The sequence below is a fragment of the Molothrus aeneus genome, chromosome 2 (assembly GCF_037042795.1).
Source record: "Molothrus aeneus isolate 106 chromosome 2, BPBGC_Maene_1.0, whole genome shotgun sequence".
Classification (NCBI taxonomy): domain Eukaryota; kingdom Metazoa; phylum Chordata; class Aves; order Passeriformes; family Icteridae; genus Molothrus; species Molothrus aeneus.
This window is the reverse complement of record NC_089647.1, coordinates 100,090,590-100,116,908: the sequence shown is the minus strand read 5'-3', so window position 1 is coordinate 100,116,908 and position 26,319 is coordinate 100,090,590. Positions and strand designations below refer to the sequence as shown.

Here is a 26,319-nt window from a genome sequence, read left to right as displayed (position 1 = left end):
CCATAGCCTGAGTCACTGCTGCAATGCTTCCAGTGCTGATGGAGAGAGCTGAAAGCAGGGTGGGGAGCCATCCCAGGGTCACAGCCAGGGACTGCAAAGCCTCCCAGGACCGGGCAGTACCTGAGGACACAGTGCTGGAGTTGCCTGCCAGGATTTTATCTTGGGCACAGGTTTTCTTGGGATATGCTTGGGCACAGCTTTTATCTTTGGCACTTGGAAAATTTATCAAACAAACAAAACACTGCAGACAACGCTCCAGGTTCAAAGAATCAGCACTGCAGCTGTGCCAGCAAACACTGGGAGAGCCCTAGATAAGGGATCAGGCTGCTGCAACAGTGTAAAGTACATGGTGTTTTTGAAACCAAGGTAATGAGACAAGGAGTGAGAAACACACATAAGAAATTGCAGCTACAAATATTTCAGTTACATGCTGGCATATTTCAGAAAACATTTTTGAATCTTCCTTCCTTCCCTGATCTCACCTGCTGCATTGATATTTTTCATCATTTTAATATGAGATGAAATAGAAATAATTCCAACCTCAGGTTTGCTCTTTCAGTGGTATTAAAAAATGAGTGCAAGTTTGGGAATGCATTTCAAAATACTTTTTGCAAGGAACTTTTTTTAATGTATTTTTTTTCACAGACCCATTGAATTGTCTTAAAGATATTGAACAGGGAGCCAGGGATCTGTATAAAATGAAGAGTGTTAATGAAAATTGACATCTCATTTGAAAAGACTTGATCTAATTTTCTAAATATTAAAATAACTTGTATGTATCTTAGATTCTGATGAAAAGTTTGCATTTTGCATGGAACTCCCCCTAAATTTAAGCCTATCAGATGCAAAAACAAAGTAAAAAGAAATCATAGAATCACAGAATCATTAAAGTTGGAAAGACTTCTAAGGTGATTGAGTTCAATCACCAGTGCCAAGTCCATCACTAAACAGTAGTGAGCAACTTAAGTAGGAGTGAGGCTGTGACACATGTGGACAACCTGCAGCTGCATTTCTGGAAAGCACTTTTCAGACCAGAGCCATAACCTTTTTCTGTTCTTGGAGGAGTCACTAGCTCTGGTTTGAAGTATATAATCAACAGCACTTATTTAAATCTACAGTGCTAAATCTTCATAGCTCTCCTGTGAATGCCTTTCTCAGGGAGGCAGGGTATTTGATTCAGCATAGCCCTAAGGGAGTTATAACAGTGCTCTTTTCACCATATTTATGATTTTCTCATTTTTATGATTAATGATTTATGATTTTAGTCCCTTCCCTCAGAAACAAAAATTCAGAAACTTTTGAAGTCTCTTGTAGAACAACAGTAATCTCTTGTTTGTTACCAAACAGGAGGACACATTGTGTAGCTGTTGAATTATGTAATTCCTGGTGTGTTTGCTGTTGAAGTATGTAATTCCTGCTTCCCTTTGATTAAATTCTTACAAGGCTAAAGAAAATATTTAATAAAATTACCTTAGGCCAGATAAATTTTCCTCATTTTGAAATGTCACAAACAGCTTGGAATTCAACCAAACTCTCTGAAATGGTTGCAGACTGAGCTTCTGGTATTGTATGTGGCTTTTTAGTAAAGATTAGGGAAAGCACTGAAAATTTTAGTAAGGGAGGACCTCAGATAGCTTAGTAAATTGAAATTAATATCATGGTGACACAGTCAGCCAAGCAAGGGCATTGACCATGGGTTAAATAACCCTATCCCAATAGTTTTCAGCTGGACTGGGATGTGTGGGCAGTGATGACGGCAGCAGGGGGTGACACACAGGTGGCAGTGCCCAGGGCTGGGGGGCAGCAGGGCAGTGTTACCCTTGGCAGCGCAGTGGTGTGGCCCCATCCTCAGCTCATGTACCTGCGTGTCCAACCTCATCCAGAGCACAAAAGGGAAAATGAGGCGAAGTTTTCAGAGCTCTGCCTTTGGCAGCAGAGCCTGTTTGAGTCCTTGGAGACAGCAGATCCCACCAGCATCCCAAAGCAGCTGCAGGGCTGAGAGCTTTTACACTGCACACATGACTTTTTCTACAAACACAGAGCAAACCCAGGTAAAGTTTTACCAGCTTTAATGTATCTTTTGGTGTGGTAATGAAAAGGATCATCATCAAAGAGGATAAGGACCACTAAAACCCAATATTCTGCTACAGTGATAGTTTTATGGCCTCATTTGGCAGCAGTTTTATTTATCAGGTGTGCAGCTTCATTGAATGTCTTATATTCCAGGCGCTTCAGGAGTTTATTATCTGCAGGACACTGTGCTCCTGTTCCAGAATAGATGGTATCTGGAACAGGAATTGTTCTGGGGCAAACTTTACTGTAGACCTATTTCTCCAATCTGTCAGCCAGTTTTGGCACTCTGTCTCCACAGATTTCTGTGAAGACAGTAGGAAAAAATGTAGGCTGGAGATCACACCTTGCATTGCTGATAGCTTTTGCTGAAAAACTAGTGTTTTACAAAGCACTACTACAAGAGAAATAGCTGTACATCAGTTTCTGCTATTGCCTGCCCTTAGTTAAACCCGACCCAAATTTTGTGGTACCACTTAGGTGATGGAACTTTCACTATCTCACACCTTTGAAGACAGGAAGAACAAAACAGTATGTTTGGAAATTGCCCTGCTGTCTCTTCCACAACATGGCAAAAGCTCACACAGTTGAAAGCTGTAAACATATTCCAACTCACATTTATTCACGTTACTGCTTTCACATTGACGTGGTGCAAGATACTGCTCATTTCAGATGGGGCCACAGACATGCCCCAGTAAACTCTTAATATCTTTTAGACCATTAATTAACACTGTACTCAGGACATTAATAAATACTTGAAAAGTCTGTAAATGACCTATGTTGAACTCCTTTGTAAAAGTATTTACCTTATTTGAATGGATTTATTTCTATCTGAAAATACATTACACCATGAAGTGATGGATGTAACTGTTCTGACAAATTGTGTGCACCTGATATGGTCTTTATCACTGCTGCAAGTCTGCATAAGTTTGGGATTGAGCAGGAAATGATGAAGATTCTACAGAGCCAAAAAAGATTTGATCTTAAGGTGCTCATTTTGCTCTCATTGAAAGCACAGCAGCCCTTCCCAGGGAGATCCTGTGGGCTGGTGCTCAATGATCTGATGCTCTGGCGATGCCTCAGTCCAGGGTGAAGTGCTGGATGCTTCAGCCTCAGCCCAAGATGAAATGTTGATTGCTTCAAGCTCCTCTGAGCTCTCTGAGCACACCACACCTCCCTGCATGTGCGTGTGCATGTGTGTGTGCGCTGCTCACCATGCCCATGGAGCAAAGTCCAGCAGCCATGCCCATCAATTCATGTCTCTGACCGTGCCCTTTAGACACAGCCTTCGTGGCAGATGTGGTTGCCATTGATCAGGCTGAAGGTGGCCAGGGAGTGGTTGGTGCTCTTGAGGGAGGTCATTCGTGTGGTGCTCCTGGCCATGCTGTGCGAGCGGATGAGGAGGCGAGCCCTGCAGCACAGCAGCTGGTTGTTGAACTGCTTCCGAAAGCTCTTGCTCAGCAAGTAGAGAGCAAAGGGGTTGACACAAGAGTTAGTGAAGGCCAGGATCCGAGCACAGATGCTGGCAATGAAATGCAGCACTGAGGTGTCCACCTCGGAGTAGTGGTAGGAGCGGTACAAGTAGATGATGTGGGTGGGCAGCCAGCAGAAGGCGAAGAGGCACACGAAGACCAGCACGGTCCTGGCCAGGCGCTTACGGGACTCAATCTGGATGAAGAAAGAAACACAGATTAGCTGCTGTTCCTAGCTCAGACCAGGGGCTGGCTATTTTTGCCAGTGCTGCAGCTTTCCAGCTAACATATGGCACGAGGCACATCCAGAGCAGGTAAATCTGGACTGCAGGTGAACACAGTCAAGAATTCTCCTTGTCTCTCCTCAATCCCCTTCCCTTATAAACAAATAATTCTGAGAATTTATTACATAAGAAGTAGTCTTTCTTTTCCTTTCTGTTTAGAAATAAAATTTCCAGTGGCTTGTCACTTTGCAAAATCCCAGCTCTGGCAAGAAAAGTGGGGACAATCTGCATTAGTTATCCACACATAATATATAGAATCATATGTAATTTTAATAAATTACCTTATTATTATTCTTATTATTATAATTAATAGTCTTGTAGGAGTCTGGGATATTTCACAGAGCTCACAAGCAGGACATTCTGCCATGGGGCCGTGTGGTGTATGTACACAAAAGTGCTGTCAATAGCTCACAGCCCTTTAAGACCAAGTTCAGCACTCAGAGTCTGAAGCAGATGGAGAAACAAAAAGAGGATATTCTGTACTTGGAGGAACACCAAGGCAGCAGCAAGGTGGACCCTTCAGCTGAAAGCAGGGGAGCCACCAGGAGAGAGCTACAGGTGGTGAATAGATGGATGACCACCTCTAGGCAGAATCTGAGCTTTGTCAGGGAAAGGTGCTTTCACAAACCCAGCTAGCACGCAGTGTAACCTTCATGCAGACCAGCCACACTTTTGTTTTAGTTTTTGCTTCTACAGGCTTGGAGTCAACCCAAAGGTATTGCTCAACTGAGGGGAGCTGAGGTAAACCATACCTTGTCTTTTGCCTACAAGTGCTGTACATTAAGATAACAAAGCCACTGAAAAACACATCTCTCTTCCTTATGAATGCAAGAGCTATGAAGGAGGTTACCCAAAATGAGAGGACAGAGTTGCCCAGAAAAACCTGCTAAAATGCATCACTCCTTGGGAGAGGTAATGTAGCCAGAGTTTGCAGGATTGGAAAATGTAGCGCTGCTGATCTTTTAGGGTTCCCTAATGTTCTCCTCTGTGGTAATCCCACTAATGCTCCCCGAGACTCCTGGGGGTTTAGCTGCATCCCACTTCCTGTACTTAAGTAGGATGTGAATGGCCTGCAACTGCTCCTAGCCTCAGCCCTGATGCCCTTGCTCCTGCCCCAGTGCAGCCACAGTGCCTGGCCAGGCTCCCAGGACACTGCCCCATCCTCACTCTGCTTCCAAGCTCCACAGCTAAATCAGAAACTGAGCATTTTACACAGGCTGATCTATTCTCAGGACAGCTGCAAGCAAGAAGCAGGCAGGAGAGACACTGCAAGCCCATTTGGACTTTATTTCATGCCCCTTTAATGGCACAGACTAAAAATCAGCCATTGAACTCAGGAAGGACTGACATGCACCAGATGATAACATCTCCAGCGAGCAGGCTGAAAATTAAATCCTTTGAGAAAGGGCTCTCCTTGGCTAAACCATATATTCTTTTAAAATGTATTCTTAATTTGATATAGGGCTATTGAGGCCACATCTGCACTATAAAGAAAGGAAGCAATGCAATAAAGAAATCGATACCAGTTATCTCAGATGGAGACGTATAGCACTTGAATGCACTGCAGGACGGGAATGATGGATGGAGGGTGCTAGACCAGCCTGGCCTTTTGCTTTCTTTAGAGCTCTCTCCCCAAAACCAAAGGGGAAAGGGCTGCTTGTACTGCTCACTTTATTGCCACTAATCAAAACAGCCATTGAATCAGCAGAGAAATGGCCTGTGGGGGCAAAGATTTACGCACATTCAGAAGGGAAAAAGGATAAAGATTTCAGGGATCGCACATCATTTGATGGGCCAAACCCAAGTCTTTCCAGCCTTACTGCTTCAGCACAGCACCTGAAGGCTGTGTAAGATGATTTTGTTGGGTCAGTCTAAGGTGGAGGTGTCAGCTGGGTGCAATTGAGCAGACAATTGCTCAGCTACAAACGGCTTGTGTCAGTTTTGCTGAGGTTGAAGCACACCTCAGTTAAAAAGAAGAGGTAAGGCAAATAAGATAAATACCTCAAGGTAAATAGGCTGTTTAGAAACAGCCAAGGCTTCATCCAAGGCCCTCCCTCTGACAAAGCAACTTAGTTAAGTTTTGATTTTCTCCCATATCACCCCTTTGCTTCAATCTGCTCTGCCCCTTTCCCTGCATCCTAGTCAATACCTTTCTAGGCAAGGGTCTCCTGCTATGCTTGCCATGGTAACCACTCTGCCAAAGTCTCTGAACTTACAAACAGGAGGAGATGCTTTAACTGTTTAGCCCTGTGTTAGGGCTTCTTTCATCCATTTTAATTCTTTTACCCCACCTAATCTATTAAAATCAGTATCACAGACATGGTCTGTCACAGTATAAATTTCCCTGTATTCCCTCTTTCCTCCCAGATTCATAGAAAATGTGGATTTTTGAAGAAAGTCAAATCTCTACCTGTTTCCTCACATGCACATTTCCTTCCACAGGGATGTTGTAAGCACTCCGGATCAAATTCTTAGCAATAAAATAATAATATACTGAAATTACAGATAGGGGAATAATATAAAATATGAGAAATGATGCCATTGAGTGAATTTTGGGATGCAGCCCATCTGAATGAGGGTAAGGAGCGCAGCTGATAAAGGTTTTATTAGTCCCTTTGTCATGGAAAGGGTGCAGATCTGAAAATACTGCTTCAGGGATGGCAAGCAACATGGATACAATCCAGATTATAGCAGCTCTCACACAAATCTTCATCAGTGCATGCGATGCTTGGATATCCATTGGCCTTACTATAGCTTTATACCTAAAAAAACAAACAAAAAAAGGATATAGTTTATTGACCTCAACATTCAAACATAGTATTACTGCTTTTCCCTTCCAATCAGAAATAAAAACACAAACAAAACCATTCTTTACTCAAGACTGGATTTTCCTGGTGTTTTTAATTTCAATATTTTCAATAGATTTCTCAATTTAAACCAGAGCCACCTGTCATCAGTTCATTCAGTTTCATGTGTATTCATTATGAGTTCATTTAATTTGTAATTGACCCAACAAAGCACAGGGCTCCCTGACATTAACATGTTAATTAATATTAATGACATTAATATGTGTCCAAACAGCATTAAGACAGGAAGTGCAATCATAAACTTCTCTTCCAAAGTGTACAGTAGCTTTTATCCCAGAACAGTGTTGAAGGAAACTGGGCTGAGATTTTGACACACTTTTCAAGGTGAGTATAGCGGTCTCCTGCAAATCTTATTTTTTCTCAAGCTACATAGAGCATGCTGCCTGCTTAATTGCTGTTTGGTGGTTTAGCTGGCAAGAGTACCTCAATGCATTGAGGTAAAGTAGCCAGAAGTGCTAACTGAGTCTCTTGCAGAAAATCACCATTATTGCTTGCAAGTCTAGATATATAGAGACACTTTTTGACTTGAAATGTTGTCTTTCATGACTTCAGCCTTTCAGAAAATTGTACTTTAGAATCCAAGAATATAAAAGAATTAAGCTTATTTGAAATTGGTGTGTGTAATGAGAGGACTGGAAAACATCAGAGCTTAGTATATGCTGGAGCCCTGCTTTGGCAGGATTTGACGCTCCAAGCAAGCCAGAACTCACATATGCATTTAATGAACATAGTAGAAGAAAAAAAAGGTAATTAGGAAGGAGTATCTACAGGTTTCACAAATCAGCATGGAGGGTCATTATTATAACAGTTACAAACTGTTGGATATTTCTTCCAGGATCTGCCTCACTGTGGTGGTTTGACAGGAAATGTGTTTTTTGGGATGCTGTGTTTTGGGCCAATGGATATTCAGACTTTAATATTGGCATTTAACCTGACCATTGAGACATGGACACGCCTCTGAGAACACGGAGTTAAAAGCAGAGCTCTCCCCTGGGAGGGTCCTCTTGGGTTTCCGGCGGGAAAGAGTTCGGGTCTCTCCCCCGGCCCAGCTGCTGGCTGGGCAGGGGGAGGGGAAAGCCATGAGGCCGAGAGAGGTAGGCCTGAGCCCCGGGGTGGAAGAGAGAGAAAGAGAGAGAGACACCGGGAGCCATCGGGCAGCCCCCCCTGAGAGACACAGAGGGAGAGAAAGAAAGAGAGCCGCTGCCTGAGACTGTAACCTTGAAGCTTGATAAACATGGGCCTGTGCCGGCAGCACGGCTGGGACGGAGAAGAGGGGGGGGGTTCAGCCGGCCGCTTGTAGGAGCTTTTAACCCCTTTTTAGAGAATGAGAACTTTACAGATCATTGACCTCTCCTAGAAGATAGAGTGGAAGATGAGGAAAGAAATGGGCCAGTGTGAGAGAGGCCTGGGCGAGTGAGAGATAGTAGAAGAATAGAGAAGAATCCTAGTGGGAAGAGATGATGGAGTGGCTTTTGCTGGACTCTTTTTGTATAGCCATGGACAGAACCATGTTCCTTGTGATACAGAGACTGCATTCTAGGGGGAGGCAATGGCCTCAGAACCAAGAGGGTTCAGTGTTGATGCCCCTCGGCCCCAGGGGGTGAAAAAATATGGGGGGGACAGGTGTCCCAAAAGGAGAGATTGTGGGGACAGGTGTCCCAAAGGAGAGACTGTGCCTTTTTTGGATCAGGACAGAGCATCCTTAAAAGACAACCCTAGAAGCAGTTCTGGTCCGTGTTCAGTGGTGAGAGCACTGGACATGGAAAGGAAAAGTCACGACGGCAGATGTACTCCGGGCGGTGCCACGAGTGACACAGAAACACACGAGGCTTCAGCTGTGTTTCCAGGGGAAGCCCATAGTACAAGAAAGACTCCTCTCCTCTCGATGAACTGAAGATTGATTGTCTAAAAGGTGGTACTGGACCGAGAGTTGGTGATTTGAGGAACCAAATGTATTGTGTTGGAAATTTGGTGGGGGGAAGAGGAAATGCATTTGTGAAGTTTTCATTTTCCCTGTATGTGTGTGTTCCTTTTTATTTGTAGTTGTAGAGTAGTTAATAAAGTTCTGGTTCTTTTCTTTCCTAAGTAAGAGCCTGCTTTGCTTATTCCTGGTCACATCTCACAGCAGAAACCAGGGAGAAAGTATCTTCATGGGGGCACTGGCATTGTGCCAGTGTCAAACCATGACACTCACTCTGCCTATGGTGTGCTTGGCTCCCCGTTGGTCACTGCTCCCTGGGGACCAGTGTGTGCCTGGGTCCGGGGCGGTCCCAGCCCTCTCTGGCATGGCAGGGTACATCCCATCAGCTCCTCAGTCCATCTCTAAGCTCCTTCCAGCATCCTGGCTCCTTCAGACAGCTGAAGTGGGCACTGGGAGCAGAGGCAGTGAGCACGAACACCCTGCCTGAGTGCGGGTGGCACAGCAGGGCCCCTCCATGCAGCAGCACAAACCAGGCTCTATGGACACTCCACGAGTCCCCACCTGCTACAGCCTGCATTATCCTAAAGCTCAACATCTGAAAGAGGAGTCCATCAGTCCTGAAGTGTTTTAAATGTGTAATTGCTTTATTTGCAGGGTAAGCATGCATTCAACTTCTGATTATATGCAATATCCTGCTCAGCACACCCAGCTTTCCCTCCATGTAGGTATATATGTGTCTACGTATCTTTGTGTATGATTGTGTATTTTAAACACACACACATATTTATATGCATGTACATTTATGTATACATAACTACATACATAGTTACATAGTTATTTTTATGAAGACTGCACCTAGACATTTTATCATTTGCAGGTATTTCTTCATACAGGTGTGTCTTGTGTAGAGTACTTTTCCTTTCATGTACTACCAACACCGTGCTCAGTAGTTTGCTGTTTAAACACTTATTCTCCAAAGCTCTCCTTTTTACCAGCTGCAGTGGCCACACACAGGATTTTTAAGGCTTGCTTAGCACCTCTTTAACTTTCACTCTGAGATCTGTGGATTAAGTGGTGTCATACCACAAAGCACAATCTTCCAGCACCAGATCATAAACTGAGGCGAAGAACGTCACAGCTCTTAAACAAATATGATGCTCTGGATATTGCTGTCATAAAACAGAAGTGCTAGGCAGATTACTAAAGAGTGGTGTTAAAATAGCTCCATTTATAGTCTCATTGACCAGATATAGATTATTGACAGAAACATTTGCTCACTGAAAGTCTTCAGTAAATCTTAAAGAAGATACATGCAAAATGAAATTAGCAATATATCAGGGTATTAGCAAATTTCGTTGATTCAAAGGTCTTTCTGCAGATGTTTACTGTATGCTTATCAACATGACATGTTAGCATGATTATTTCAGGGATTGTCTTACAAAATGTAGACAGCTGAGGGAATATTTTCTAGTATTATGTTCCAGGAACATGGATAAGTTAAAGAATATAGAGAAACTGCTTAATTTTTATTAACATTAATGAGCTGGGGGAGCCAAAAAATTACTCCATTTCAAGTTATTGGTACATTTTAATCAGAGATAGCATATACAAACAATTTAATTTGGACAGAACATAGTTAGAAATGTCTAGGAATGCTGGCACTGACTACTAGGCATTTAGTGTATTTTTAAAGCCTCCTACAGCAGATGAAAGAGAAGATATGAGAGAGGTTTTGCTTGCAAAGGGTTCAGTGTAGACCCATAGGATGGGAGTGAAAGAACAGAAAGATAAAACAGAGGAAACAAAGCTAGAAAACAGATTTTGAAAATATAAGTTCTCAGGTGCAGAACCACAGGTAGGTATTTTCTTAATAGCCTGACAATCAAATAAAGTTATTTTGCTGACTTTCTGCATGACTTCCTTGATGGTGGTTAAATTTAAGCAGAAATCTCTATTAATCTCTGTTACTCTCCAAGTATTGATGTGTGAGTGATCAGTACTGATCTGGTAGGAATCCCCATTTCCAGCTGCCTCGCTGATGTGTCAGTGGGTCTCTCCAGTTTGTGTTCCAGCATTCCACTCTGCCATGCCAGCTCAGGCTCTGGCCAGCACCTGCAGGGGCTGCTCCTGGTGAGGGCACAGGGGAGGCTACACATGAGGAACTGCCCCCCCGGCTGGGGCTTGGGCTGGGTGGGACACCACTAGATTTTCCTGTTGCTGGTGTTCAGGATGTGAACAAGCTGCATCTCCTGGTTGGCTCCTGAGTGGGGCTCAGAAATGCCTTCAACTCCTTTACTTTTCCATACCACTTTCCTGGCAGGGTCAAGCCTGGGGTTTATAGTTTATTTGACATTTCTTCAGAACTTCCTCCAGGTAGACTGTATTTGAGTAGCAGCTCATTCTGCTTTTCAGCATGTGTATTTCCAGTTTGTATGTCAAATAATATTTCAAGTTTTCACAGCGTTGTCCTCTGCCATTTGTTTTTCAATGAGTTAGCCCGAGGCACCCAACTTTCCCATATTTAACATCCAGCATGTAAATATTTCAACCCACTTTGAAGGAGACATTGATGAATATACCTATACACCTTAGAGGAGCCATGGATCTCATGGACCTGAGCTTTCATGCATAATTTTTAACCCAGGTCGTAACATGGCCTCTTAGAATGCGTGTCACATTTTATGCTCAACTGTCTGCAGTAGATCTAGACATGGCCCTGCACTGATCACCTCTGCTGCTCACACATTCAGTCTCTAATTATTGAATTATTGTTTGAAATACATATATTATTTTCAGCTAAACTCCTTTCCCTACTGGCTTTTAAAGAATTTTTTGAAAAAGTTTAAAAAACAGAGGTACAATTCATGCACTGCAACAAAGCCCAAAACTTCAAAATATGCTTTGTGAAGATTCAGTTGAATAAAAAAAGACACAGTCAAGAACTCATGCCCAACAGCCCATGCCAAACAACAGATGAAAATGACTGAGTTGCTGCTGATCTGGTTTGAAATATGAAAGAGATGCTGCCCTTTACTACTGCTCAGTCTTTGAATTTCTCTGTTCCCACTGGTGAAGCAGCCAGGTTCACTGCAGCTGCCAATCCCCTCCCAGCCAGGATGGAGGCCAGTCAGCTCCTTGTCTCACAGTCTCACTCAAAGAAGCCCTCAAAAGAAATTACTCATGGGGCTATCCTAAGTGTGCTTAATGTAACTGCAATTCATGAGGCACTGTGAGGATTCCCCTGCTAAGGAAATCCTCCCCACACCAGCCACAGTGACTCTGGTGCTGTGCCTGTTCTCCAGGGCACTATTCAAGCCTTCAAGAGAAAGCTGTGAGAAAGGTGATTGTGTTTCTTCAACCCAGAACAGCTGATCACTTTTTAACCTAATCCCAAAAATTCACTGTGGATTGGAAGGAGTCCACAGAGCACGTGCATCTCCACTGAATCCTTGAAAACATCTTTTACACATCCCTTAGGATCTCTATCATGGTCATTGGGTAGTTGTTTCTCACAACTGAAACTACTGAAATGACCATAAACCACTACAATGTGGCACACCCAAGGTCTTTCTGTGGCAAATACTTTTCCCACTGGGGTTACTATGCCAGGGAAACAGGAAAACTGTGTCATTGTCCCTGTGTTAATAATAATGTAACTAAGGATAGCATCATCTAATGTACTCTAAAGCTTGGAGTATGCAAACATTGGTTAATACCCTGCACTTAGCCCCAAAGCTGCAGCTTCAAATATAAACACAGAAGTAGCTGCAGCATGAAAAAGACACACTGTCCAAAGATACCAACCAAAATATGGCCCCAAATGGATATCAGTATTTCCTAGGTGTAGTGTCTCTGTTGGTACAAAAATATTTTATCCATCTTTGTCCTCCTCAGCTGAGCCAAGAAAATACAAGTCACCAGAAGCATGAACAGGCTTTGCCTTCAAAGCCATACTGCCTATACATTTCTAAGCACAGAAGGGCTGCAGTTTTGCTCTCTGGGGAAGAAAGGACCTTATCCACAAAGACTGCAGCCTCTGTGCTTCCTTCATGGCTTTTTCCTGTCACCTTCATCCACTTACTTATGCCTGCTACAACAGCCACAAAAATTAAATGAAAACAACTAAAGCATGGGAAGTAAAATCAGATGTTTCCATGGGATTTTAAATTAATTTAGCTCCATATGGCTAAGTCTCTGGTTTTGTGTTTTGTGGTTTTTTTCGGGAAGTAATTTTATGCTGGTGCTATAGGCAGCCTCAGCTTGCTCTCCCCTTCCATGACTGCCTGGTATTAATGCTTTTCTCCCTACCCTAATGACAGCAAGGAAAGCTAATGTAGATGACCCAGGAGTGTAGGGAGAGAAAATGGCTGAAAAAGACCCTGCCACAGAGTACTGCCCTTTTCTATCTCAGTCCTTCCAAGCATGTCCATCTTTCTACAACTTAACATCACACTTGCAAGAAATGTAAGAGAAAAAAAGGTCTGCCCATCCTTCCTCCAGAGAAAAGGGACAGTGCCCCTCCAAAATGAATTTGCAGGAGTACTTAAATGTCAAGGAAAGTTTCCTCCAAGTAGTATCATCTGTTACTATGCCTTACACCTTTTATATAAAAAGATCCTGTGCCCCACTCCTGAATTTTTATCGTGGTTTAAAATCCAAGTGTATTAAAACCTGTTAAACACGATTTCAGAAGCTTTGCCCACTCTTGCTTTATTACTGATCCCACTGTTTAGACTGCATGATGCTGGTGGAAAGATGTACATATTGCCACTTTCTTTCTCTCTGAAGGGAGAAATCCACTTACAAAGTTTTGAATCTGTTTGAACTGTGCTCTATTTTGAGAAGTTGAACTAATTTGAAACTCAGACTTAAATAAAAAAGCAGGGATTGGCTGGAACAAATTGTTGCCTTACAGAAACAGTCACGTAAATTGCTGAGAAGTGAAAACATTGAGTTCCTCCCAGTTCTAGAAAATGAGCTCCTGAAATTGCCATGACTTCCTGTGGTAAAGATGGAAGAACTGCCTCTCAGTCAGCATGTCCCCCATACTTCTGTTCCCACTTGTAACTGAGTCACTTGTAGTGAGAAAAGTGCAATATGCAGTCCCTCTGATCCCCAGTCATCTGTTCCCATTTGTAAGGTTAATGGCACATTGGCCTGAGAACAGACCAAACACAAATTCTTTCACTAAGATTTTGCAATTAAGTTCTATGAGCATCACATTAATGTTTTGCCCACATAATATGAAGGACTGGCTCAATTACCAGGCAAAAAAGCCTCAGGCAACAGAGAAAAATTGATGCCATGGAAAAACTACATAAATGAAGAAGATGGAGCCCTGTTGAGTGTGAAGCTCCACCTGGAAAGCAAGAAAAGAGTCTTGTTAAATATACCAAGAAATTTATGATAAATGCAATCCACAAACTTTCTTTATTGTTTCCTCCATGGATGTTATGAATATTTATAGCTCTGAAGACAATTCAGTAAATCCACAAAATTGCTAGACTGTCTAACCCATCAACACACTCCGACAACCTATTCTGGGTCTATCTGCTTTCTGCATACTAGTTAAGATTATCATTATTATGCATGATTCTTGAGTGAACATCTGTTATTAAAATCTTTAGTAAATTGCATATGGGCACAAAGACATCTCTAATGGGCAAATCTTAAATACATTGGCAGGTACTGCCTACTTTCTCTTTTTATTAATTTAGCATTTAAATGGAAAGAAAAAGGAGGCATTGATGGAAGTGGCATAGCTCTTACTTTTAAAGCATATGTTCAAAATTCAATCTGTATACCTGCATACTGCTACATTATCCTGGAATATGGACAAATAAAAATCCCCGTATACAAATGCCTAAATTCCGAATTGAGACAGAGTGTTTTAGAGACCACTGAACTGTACTACATACTGGTGAAGGAGACCATAAACACTAACCATTTGATAGTGAATGTTTTATTCCTAATCATAACCATCAACAACTTAAAATATTTCAGAAATTATTTATACAAATGAAAAACAATGGATTAAAAGGTTACTGAAGAAAACAGTGTGAGTTCCTTGGACATCAGAAGAATCCCCTTTACACCCAGGGTAGTTATTCCCAGAAGGTGATCTTCAGCTCCATGCCAGGTTAAAGATTTCAGTGGGCCAGCTTCATGGATCCTTGCAAACAGATGTGAGACCTGCTGTCTGAAGCAGGGCTGGGACCCATCCATTTACAGAACCACAGAATATGCTGAGCTGGAAGGGACTCACAAGGATCATTGAACCCAACTCCTGGCCCTGCACAGGATACCTTGAGAGTCAGACCTTGTGCCTGAGAACATTATCCAAATGCTTCTTGAACTCTTATCAGGCTCAGTGCTGTGACCACTTCCCTGGGGAGCCTGTTCCAGTGCCCAGTCACCCTCTGGGTAAAGAACCTTTTCCTCATATCCAACCTAAACCTCCCCTGATACAACTTCAGGCCATTCCCTTGGGTCCTGCCACTGGTCACCACAGAGAAGAGCCTGTCCCTCCTGTTCCCCTCATGAGGAAGTTGTAACTGCAGTTGGGTCTCTCCTCAGTCTCCTCCAGGCTGAACAGACCAAGTGACCTCAGCGGCTCCTCATACGGCTTCTTCCCCTTGAGACCCTTCACCATCTTTGTTGCCCTCCTTTGGATGCTCTGTGATAGTTTAATATCTTTTTTATATTGTGGTGCCCAGAACTGTCCCCAGCACTCGAGGTGAGGCTGCCCCAGTGCAGGGCACAGAGGGACAATCCCCTCCCTTGCTAAGGGACAGTCCCTTCCCTTGCCCAGATGGCGATGCTGGGCCTGCTGCCTCCCTGGACACGGTTTGGAAACATCCTTTAATTTCAAAACTGGCAAGCTCCCACTCAGCTGCCCAGCACTGCACACATTTCTGTGTGCTCAGTGCCCGGGTGCAGCCAGAGGGATGTTCCTGCTCGAGCCATGTGGCACCAGAGCACAAGCTGGCGTCAGGGTTGCAATGTGCTGAGAGTCTGGAGGCAGCTGGGAGAACTGGTGCTGGCATGGGGCCACCAGGCATGAGAAGGAGCAAGCCCCAGGGGTGCTTCCATCCAGGGCTCTACTGCCTCAGCCCAAGTCTCCAGGGATGCCAGCAGCCTGGGAGTGGGAGATCTGCCTAAGGACTGAACTATGACCAGGGCAACTAAAGCTGCAGCCTCAGACATGGACTCCCCATTTCCCTTGAGAATCTGCCTTATTTCTGCTGAAAGCACCACCTTTGGTGCATAATCACTGAGTAATCTAAGCAGGTGGCATAACTGCTGGATATCCCACAGAGCCAGTTATAGAAATTCATTAGAATTCCTAAAAATGGCAGTTGCTCAACAGAAAAAGTCCTACCTGTACAATAAATCAATATTGTACCTTGTTTTGACAGAGAAAGAAGAGCTCATCATTGACCTAAAAATTAGCACTTCCATAAGCTGTGGTGTGCTTATATTAATTTTGTGGAAATAGAATAAAAAGCTATATATATTTAGAACCAAGGCCAGGTTGGATGAGGCTTTGGGCAACCTGGTCTACTGGAAGGTGTTCCTGCCCACTTCTGGGGGAGTTGGAAGTAGATGACCACTAAGGTCTCTTCCAACCCAAACCATTCTTTGATTCTATGATTCTGTTAACTTTAGAGAAGCAGATTTCCTAAAGTTAAAAGCAGCTTTCAAATCAACTGACTGAGAACACAAATCTAAAGGGGTATCACTAACTATAAATTGGTCACTGACTTCCAGCCTGCTACCTGGTGTCTCCCTCCTTGCCATGAAAAAAGCACAGCAAAAAGCTGCCCTGGATAAGAGGAAAGGAGGAGTCCTGCTAAAACCTCAAAGAAGTAATTAAAAAAATCAATATGCAACAGATGGGAAAAAAAAGCAAAAGTAAATGACAGCAAGTATTGGAGTTTTAAAATGTTCATGACTGATAAGGGAAGCTGAAGGAGCCAACAAATTACCAAAGGTCCCTCTGCAACAGACAAATGTGCATTTTTAAATACATTGGGAATAAAAAAATCAGTAAGTCAGGCATACACATAAATAGTGAAGATATGAGCAATGATGAGACAAAGTGAAAAGCAATAACTTGATAGTCATCTTCAGGACCAAATGAGCAGGAGATCTATGTGGTTCTATACTATGTGTGCAGCACTACAGATGTAGCAGAAAAGTTGTGAGCTGTATTAAGGAAGCTGTGAGCTAACATCTGCTAACACAAACTAATTTCACACCAGCAGGCCTGAGTAATTTACACCTAGAAGTACTAAAGGAACCAGCTGAGGAACAAGTGGAGCTAATTTTTTTACAAATCTTGAAAAAGTGGTGAATTTCCTCAGAAGTGGAGAACTGTCTTCAAAGATGTGATGTTCAGAAAAGCTGGATGGTGTGACCAAGAAAAGTGCGAATATTTGTGCTGCCCATGGCCAGTTGCAAACGGAGTCAGAGATAGGTTAATCCTGCTAACAAGTGATAATTAATATGTCTGTCTTGTTTAACACACAGCAGATGTCAGCATTGTTTTATCTTGTCACAACATAACAGGGGATGTAAATAGGGTGTGGGCCATGCTGGTGTACAGAGGAGCTGCAGCTTTTGTGGGCATGTTGGCATGGGTGACCGTGCATGTAGATATGCACATGTGTGAACCAGGGTACATGTGGTCCTCCCTCTCCTACCCATGCAATCCCTGTCCCACTCCCACAGGATAGGGTTAAAATTAGGACTCCTCATCTGGGAACGGGGGAATTCCAGATGGAGACCCTGAGCCCTATGCTCCCGTAGCAGTGCATCAAGCATGGTAGTAAAAAGCAGTGTGTGGAACCATTTGTAGCCTGGGTTCTGGGAACTTTCTCTAGCTGCAGTAATATTTATTGTATGTATCACCTGCCTTGAGCAGGCTATAAAACCTTGGCTGGAAAAGTCTGCAGAGTGGCTAACCAGACTGAGAATGTTGTAGAATCATTGGGGTAAATGGCCATAGTCTAAAACAAACCATTTTAACTCAGTTATGTGTAAAATAGTAAATACAGGAGCCAAGTGAGCTGGAGATGCAAAAAAATTAATGCTCTGTTAAGAAGAGATAAAAGAAGACATCAGAGTGACTCTTCTGCATGTGACAAAATGAGATATCCTGTGGGATTCTTATGATGTCATGGTTTTAGTGTAATTCCATATAAAGCTAAGCCATATGATCCGTAAGTGCCTTCTGTGGTTTCAGTAAACATAGGTGTCATAAGAGATCATCACCACTATTTGAACCTTCAGCAGCATGTAGGGGCTGAACAATCGATTGCTATCCTTGACTGCTCTCATCATAGAGCCATAGAATAGCTTGGATAGGAGGGGACCTTTAAAGGATTAACAAGCCCCCTGCAATAAGCAAGGACATCTTCAATTAAGTCAGGCTGCTAAGAACCCATCCAAGCTGGCTTTGAACACTTTGACAGGTGGGGTATCCACCACTTCTCTGGGCAAGCTCCCTCCAGTGCCTCACAGCCCTCACCATAAAAAATTTCTTCATTTTGTCTAACTTAAACCCACTGTCTTTCAGTTTAAAACCATTGCCCCTCATCCATTACAGGCCTTGGTAAAAAGTTCCTCTCTGTCTTTCTCATAAACCCCTTTAAGTATTGAAAGACTGCAATAAGATATCCCCAGAACATTCTCTTCTCCAGACTGAGCAACCCCAATGCTCTCAGCCTTTCAGGTTTGCTGTGAGTTAGGTTATTATGCAGTGGTTAGAGGTCAGACAAATTTCAATTTGAAACATGACCTGAGTTCTAAGAGGAGAGGGTAACAGAGTGCCAGACACACCAGAGGTGGCAGAGTGATGTATGCGCCTTTAGTCTGACTGCTCAGAAAGCAGCCTCAGGTCACTGGAGAGATTTGTTTTAATCTAAATCCTGTGAGATACTCAGTAGCCTCTGTGCACAGGTGTGGGCAAGAACTACTGCTGAGTTGATGGCTAATGTGGTATCTCCTAGTCCTGCATCCACATCTCTGGTTCCCCCAAATAATTTAAACCTTCATGTCTCAATCTCATGCTTCAGGGTTGCCTGAAGGTGTGAAGAAACATTTTTTTCTCTCAGGTGTCATGGTACTGTTTTCTGTCCTGCTTTCCCAGAGAGCTGCAGAGACTGACTGTGGACAGAGGGCAAGTGAGGACAGTATGGCTCTGACAATGCTTCTCCCTTTGATGCTCCACAGTTTTCTGCAGTCCAATTAAACTGATCACTAGCCTGGCATAGGAGGGGAGTTTCTGCAAGGCATCTCTAGCTTTCTGATTTTCTCTACAGCAGAGCACTTGGCTTGCTGCCTGGGTTGCCTTCAGGTGCCTCAGTACTGTGAGAGGCCCGTGGACTGTCCCTGTTTTCTGCCCCATGGCACAGGGATTTTGAAAGCCCTTGCTCTGCCTGAGATCCTGCACAGCAAACACTGTGTGGGGGGGTTGCAGAGCCTGCTGTGGGCAGGAGATCACGGCCCATGGTGTCCCAGATTGTACAGGGTGAGGTGGGCACCTGGGTGTCAGACTGCTGAAAAACAAGGTGAGGGGGCTCCATAGGGACTGTGGTGGAGTCTCTTTCCAAAATAAAGGAAAACAGATAATTGCAAGGGTCGTCTCTGAGTTACGGGATGCTTCACAGAGTGGTTGTGCCTGCTTCTACTTTTTCAGCTCAGCTACCTCCTACTCTTCTCAGCCAGGCTCTTGTCCACATCTGAACATCAAATAGTAAGACATGAACTGATGGGTCCACAGTAAGCTCATCTCCTTGCTTGAGTGATGGTGAAATCCCAGCCCACTGCTGGGACTCACAGCCAGCAAATTCTCTGCAGCCAGTTGCTCTCCTTAATAACAGTGTGTAGACAACCTCGTACTATGAGACCATGACAACTGATTGGGGGTTTTAGGTTTTACTGAAATGTAAACAATGGGTAATCTGACTTTTCTTCCTTTTGATTGCTTAAATATTGACAGTCTCCAGCATATTAGCACTGACTCTAAACTCAGATTTCCGTACCAGTCCCACTGCTATAAATGGAAGCTCTAATCTTCCTGGTTATAGAAGTACATCCATTGTGTTTTGGCCATCTGCTCTGGTTAATCAAGATATTAAGAAAGTTTCTGCTGTTTGATCAGTTGCTCTTGGTGCAGATGGATTCAGGGGCTGAGGAAATGAGAGCTAAAACTAAGAGTGTAAAGAGTGTTTATATTATACTGACACAGTGTCCAGCAACCAGGATCAGCTGAAGAAGATAGGTGTATATCACCCTGCATGCATCAGCACATGAAGGGCAGCAGCACAGACACTGTGTCAGTGGCAAGGGTGGAAATGGGGCTGCATGGTGCTTCAGAGTGAGGGAAGGCTTTGGGCTGGGCCCCAAAGTCCCTCCAGTTTTCTTCCCTGTGACTAGAATGCCCAGAATACGTTCTAAACTACTACGGACTTGGCACTTTACAACTGATGGTATTTTTTAAAAGTGTCATTATATAAATTAACTCAGGGAAATCTGGGTTGATTTTTCACAGCTTTTTATTACCATGGCAGGCTTTCCTTAGTCTGGTAGTGGAGATATAAACCAGTGATTGTAAAGTAAAATAAATGAACTGGCACATAGATATTACACCTCCTGTGGTATTGTAGATAATATTAATAGTAGGGTCTGGAGACACCTAAATCACAGAAGAGATGAGTCCACTAAACAAAGATTTTGCATGTTTAAAAGTGTTTGTAGAAATTCTGGATTTGTTTCTTTCCTTGCACTGCTGCTTTTTTTAGGAATGTTGTTTCAAAGTTTTATTTCTTAGATAAACAAACCATCATATGAGTTCAGAGGAACATCAAAATTTGTGTTCATGGTGCATTCCAAAGGACCCAGCAGAACTGAGACCCTGCAGCATTCCCGCATCCATCCCTGCACCCAAGGCACTAAGGTCAACATTTCCAAAGCTCATTTCCTCATTTCAGGCATCCCACATGAGTGCAACCCTGCTGTCTGCAGCTGGTTTTACCACCTAATCTCCCGTGTAATGCCACTCCACATATCTCAGCACGCTGTCACTCCCACCACGGGCTGCAGGCAGCCCCGGCTGGCAAGCATGCTGCAGCTTCCCAGTGCTAGAATCCATGTAATCCAAGGTGCTTAAAGATGCTGCTTGTAAACTCCAATTACATTTCACATTACTCTGCTGTGTGCTTGTAAAAACAGCATTGCTTCAGGAAGGTTTCGCTGCGTGAGCACCAGGGCATTTCGATCTTTTACCATGCCAGCCTAACAGGGAGGAACTATGATCAATGCTTGACAGCCTGGCTAATTCAAATGCAAATGTACATACCCTGTCAGTCACGGGAGAAAGCCAATTAAATAAAGACATCTCCCATGACATGGGCAATTAAATAGTTGCTTTTCCTCTTGCTGTGCGAAGATTTTCCTTAATTTCCTGTCCCTTGCTGAGACAGCCTTGGCTTTTCTCCCTGGGCTAGAAGCTCAGGTGTCACTGCTCTCACGGGTGCCTCTGCACTGCTTATCCTTGCACAGAGGAGGAGGTGAAGGAGGAGGAGGAGGGCAGAACCCAAACTCTCATTTTTTTTGTGGGATAAACTGAGCAGTATCTGAAGAAACCACTGGCTCAACAGTGCAGAGCAGCAGGGCAGACAGCTGTCCTTCCCCTACCAACCTCATTTACAGCATTTCTAAAACACACAGACATCATGCACACACATGGGCTGCTTGTTTCCTCACTCTGCTCTTGTATACTCAGCACTGGTGCCTTATCACTCATGGAAGGTAGCTGGAAGCACAGCACATGCCTTAACCCTCTCCTGGCTGCTCTGAAAATTTAACACACTTGCAGGAAAACAGGTGTCTCCTGACAACTCCCACTGCTCCTGCAAATGCAGCCAGACAGATGCAAGCACTGTGCAGACAGTGGAGTGGTCCCAGAGGAAATATATTTATAATATTTATAATATTGTTAACTTTTTTTTGCCCTTTCTTACATATTTTCTGAAATAACAATGAAATCTGAAGGAAATCTCATGATTGTACACAGAGCCATCCTAAGCACCCAGGGATGCTCTGGCTGTCCCTTGCTGCTCAAACCTGGGCAGGCATGCTCAGCTGTGTCCATATGTGCCCAGAGCACTTGCAGGCTGGGAGGCTCCCACTGCAGGAAAAGCTGATGTCAGCAATTTGTCCCTCTGTTTCTCCTTGAGAAATGTGCAAGTGAACAATCAATCCTCTGGACAACCCCTCATTCTGGTGGGTCAAACCACTGAGTAGCTTTAGGTGCTCTGTGCTGGAGGCTGGCACTCAGCCAAGTGTTTGCAGTCACTGGCAGATGAGAGATTCCTAACACAGGGCAAAGTGGGAATGGAAATAATGAAAATATACCTCAGGAAGGCATATACTTATGATGATGTGAGCACAAAAACCTACTAAAACTGGGCCCCTCGTCTTCAGAAGGTGATCCAACTCAGTCAGGACGATTTGTGCCATTGTTGTAATGTAGCCCAAGTGCCCCACTGTCTCACACTCTCACCTACTCTCTGTGCCCATCACACCTACCCACTGCCTTTCACCTTGTGTTTCAATGGTCATGTCTCTGGAAATGACCCTCTTGTATCACACTCCAACGCTTTTCTTTACACATCAGAATTCTTCTCCCTGTGATGTCTCTCAGGCATCACCATGATATGTTCAGTAATGCCAGCAGTTGTTTCCATGTTTGCTTTTGTCAATAGAGGGATGCTGAAACCAAGAGGGTCTTATGATAACTTTTTGCAGATGATGAATTATAGACAAAAGGCCTATAGTACACTGACAAGTCTCCCTTTCCTTGGAGACAGTGCCATGTAATGTTATTCAGAGCAGGAGGTTTAGGAGGCTTTTCTCTTACAGGGCCTATGGCTTTGATTAGTGAGAACAGGGAAATTCACACACCTCATGTGAGCATCTCAGGTAGGATTCACCTCACTGAACACTAATCATCTCGCCACCAAGCCCCTTTTTTCTGTTTCCCTTCATGCAGTGTCATATCTGTCATCAGAAATGGGTGTCTATGAAACCACCCCACATGCCAGGCTCAGCATCTCACCTGCAGGTGTTGGGCTTCCAGACCCTCCATAGCTCCCAGCCTAGCATCACCACACTGGTTCACATTCAACTCACATTTTGGAAGCTTTCCCTTTACATTTTAAGGCTATTTTCCTAATGATTCTGACATGATTAATACTGGGGTCTGGAGCTCAGGGTGACAGTTTTAAGGAGCTAGACTAACGGGCTGTGAGCTGACAAAATATAGACTGTATTATTTTGTAACAAAATTAACCCAGCACTGCTGATAATTTATCAAAATAGAAACTTCTATAAACTTAACAGATAAGGGACATTTGTGTTTCAATGCACAGCATATTAGATTCATAGGTCTAACAAAGTTACAAGTTTCATTATTATCTCCTTCGGCAGTGGACCACAGATGCATTAGAAGAGGGTAAAATGATCCCTTGGAAATGGAAACATTTGATCATCAGTGCAGCATGATAGTTAACAGGTTCCTGATAGGCTGAAGTTCAGAACTTGAAGTCACAAAACCCCAAGCTTGGCACAGCTGCTGTTTTCTGTTCTGTTCTATCACTTCAGGCAAAAAGTGCTATTGATGTGCTGCTCGGTAAAAGTACTTGCAATGTTTACTTTATGTAGCAAGTGATCAGATAGCAATAAATACCTCTAACATAGTCTTCTTTACAATGCATTTTTGTTTTCCTTACACCCCTTAAAACAACTTATTACAGCTTTAGAAAGATGTATTTTCCTTAAGAGATACTTATTGTTTTCTCAACATTTTCTTCAGAGAGGTCAGAGGGCATCCAGACACCACATCAAGCACCACATCAAACTCAGGAGCAAAAGTGCATGTGGTCTTTAACTAGTGCAGCTTTCCTACCTTCACAGCACTTTAAAGCATATTGCTTTAAGACTTTTATCTACACATAGGCCTGTTTGTCATCTGCTACTGGGACAGACAGTGCTATTTTTATATATCCCAACACAGAGGAGAGGACAAACATATTGACCATTCTGTCTCTGAAACACCAAGGAGCTCCTGCTTTTGTTGAGACTGCAAAAAGTATATTTCAATATGTGTGTGAACTACATTGAAATCTGAATAAAAGTAGTCTGATGTTTTAAAGCAGCTTAGCAAGAGACAGTGGCATGCAAGAGACTACCCAAAGCAAACCTATTTTCACAATCCCCATGTCTTTTTTGATCACAACAAAACAGAAATAATTTTTCTCTCAGTACTTCTGTGTCACTTCAGCATGGTAACAACGTGTTCCTTAATCTCTTTTGGAAGCATTCAGAAAATGAACCAACATATTTACTGCACATTATTTTTTACTAAACATTATTGGAAACTGAAGTTTCTGAACCAACAACACAGATCAGTTTTGATTGGATAAGGGGCAAACTGTTTAACCAAGGGAAATACACTGGCTGTGGCAACTGCGATTCCTGGTTTCAGGCAAGCTCATTTGAATATCTGAAAAATATTTTATGAAATATTGTCTCACATATTATTAACTTTAAGGAAGCAAGCCACTAGAAAGAATTGATTCTCATTGCACTTTAAATTGCTGCTCCAGTGCCTTCACACTTCATGAAGTATGCATCAATTATTTTTTGGGCAAATATGAACATATATGCTATCTTTTAGCAGAGCTTCATTAATGGCATTTTCTTTCTCTGGTCTTTAGCTTTAGCTTGATCTGCTCTTGTCCCTCTTTGAATTAATGTAGACTATTAGCTAAATTGCACAAACATTTAGTTTAGAAAAGGTATCCTGTGTTCAGTCTGCATCCTTCTCAAGTTGTATGCTAATATTCATCAGAAATCACCTGAGGTGGTTCTTCTTCCCTCATCACATTAAAAAGAAACATTTTACCTGAAAATACAAATTTATAATTGTGCATTTTATGGAGTCATAATTATGCAGGCTTCTTTTCAAGGCAACAGCAGCCAAGCTTACCTGTCAGCTGAGAGAGCAGTGAGAGTAAAGACTGACACCCCTACAGAGGTGAGCTGTATGAAGGGGATAAGTTTGCATCCAGTTCTGCCAAACAGCCACTCGTCAGCAAGGTACCTGCTGGCATCCACAGGAACACAAGTCACTAAAAGCAGCAGGTCTCCCAGAGCCAAACTGGAAATGAACAAATTAGGGACATTTCTCATGGATTTCACAGTACAGAAGATCTTAATCAAAGTGATATTGCCAATAAGGCCTATCAGAATGATGATCCCATAGATAGTGGGGATGGCGTAGAGGAACGCTGGGTAAAACCAGTCTTCCCCCAGGAGGGAGAAGTTTGCACTCTGGTTCACAGAGATGTTATAGAAAATGAAGTTATCAGTTTCTAGGTCTAGCAGAAGGCACTCTCCAGATGCCATCGTCCTACTTTGCTCTTCTCGGAAAACAGCTTTCTTCTTTGAAAGTCCCCAAATTCCTCAAGTTAATTTCTTGCTTTAATTTTGCTGCTCCTTGCTGGCTTTAAACAGTCAGAAGAGTTTAAAAGTCATATCACTTTGTGACACATCTTGTCAATAACCCAGCCAAAAAGCACCTGCAGCTTGCTCCACAGTCCTGTTTCCATAAGGTGAAAGTAGAACCTGTTTTAGCATCGTTTGAATTGTGAAACTTGCCTTTTCCTCCTCGACTTCTCTTGCTGTTAAGTATTCCTCAGCTCTGGAAGGCCAATTATCAAATTCAAAGACCAGCAAGTGGCAGGCATTTTCGCAAACGGGGCTGGTTAAACTCTCAGCTTCGGCTCTGCCCGGCAGCTCCGAGTCCGAAAGCCGGGAGTTAGAGAAAGCAAGAACTTTGGGGAGTTGCTGCCACGCTGCATTGCCAGTCTCTCCCGCTTTCGCTGCCTGCCATCGCCAGCCGGATTTAAAGCGAGGGGGGAAAGCGGGGCTCGGCTGGCGGCTGGGATCCTATAGGCAGGATGTTCTGGACGTCAGTCCTTGCGCTGCTTCCCACGGAGTGCGCGGGCTGCCGGCGGCGCTCCGGGAGCGGCGGGAGCGGCGGGAGCGCGGCCGCCTGCTGGATGCTCCGGGCAGCGCCGCCCTTAACCCTTCAGCTGACAAAATACACATCTGCTCACTCAGGGCTCCTGACGTGCGTCATCGGCTCGCCACACACTCCCTCCCCCCCAAAAAACCCAACCCCAGATATCCCACCTCCCCCCCCCCAAAAAAAAAAAAAAACAAACCACCAAGCCCCTCCAAACAAACCACACAAAGCCTCAAACCCATCGAAACCAAACAGCCATACCCCAAAGAAATCAACCAACCAAACAAAACCCAACCCAGGCAATTTCATACTGCAAACAATGTGTTCAGAAAAGCCATCCCACCTTCTTAACTAAAAGCACACCTATTTTTCTTGCACTCTGGTATTCAATTATTCCAGTGAAAGAGAATGATGATATAAATTTTAAATTCATCTTCCCCTCTCCTCCCTAGGCAGGTGAAATTAATAAAGCCAATTAGGACAAACCCAACATTGTCGTTAAGGTAGGCAAATGAATATCAGCACAGTGAGCCTGAAGTTTTACAGGGAAACCTTAACTCTACACACTTTTATGTTAATTTTTTAGTTTGGAGGTAACAATGCCAAG

The 26,319-nt window shown here is 43.5% G+C and overlaps 1 protein-coding gene and 1 long non-coding RNA gene across 2 annotated transcripts; one reads left to right on the top strand and one right to left on the bottom strand.

The window, feature by feature from the left end:
* Positions 1–2,052: 2,052 nt before the first annotated feature.
* GRPR (gastrin releasing peptide receptor) lies at positions 2,053–25,669 on the bottom strand. The gene is made up of 3 exons (XM_066571639.1): positions 24,672–25,669; positions 6,237–6,588; positions 2,053–3,738 (listed from the first exon to the last, which is right to left on the bottom strand). Exons 1-3 carry the CDS (start codon positions 25,088–25,090, stop codon positions 3,346–3,348), a joined length of 1,164 nt encoding a protein of 387 aa, XP_066427736.1. The 5' UTR covers positions 25,091–25,669; the 3' UTR covers positions 2,053–3,345.
* On the top strand, positions 7,585–8,778 carry LOC136571281 (uncharacterized). The gene is made up of 2 exons (XR_010785693.1): positions 7,585–7,787; positions 8,051–8,778. It is a non-coding gene; the product is annotated as an uncharacterized lncRNA (long non-coding RNA).
* Positions 25,670–26,319: the final 650 nt, after the last annotated feature.

Excerpts from the sequence above, each read along its gene's own strand:
- GRPR (XM_066571639.1), bottom strand. The coding sequence starts at position 25,090 with ATGGCATCTGGAGAGTGCCTTCTGCTAGACCTAGAAACTGATAACTTC. Across the intron at positions 6,589-24,671 it reads ACTGCTCTCTCAGCTGACAG|GTATAAAGCTATAGTAAGGC; the intron begins GTAAGCTTGGCT and ends TTGTTTTTTTAG. Across the intron at positions 3,739-6,236 it reads ATGTGCATGTGAGGAAACAG|ATTGAGTCCCGTAAGCGCCT; the intron begins GTAGAGATTTGA and ends TTCTTCATCCAG.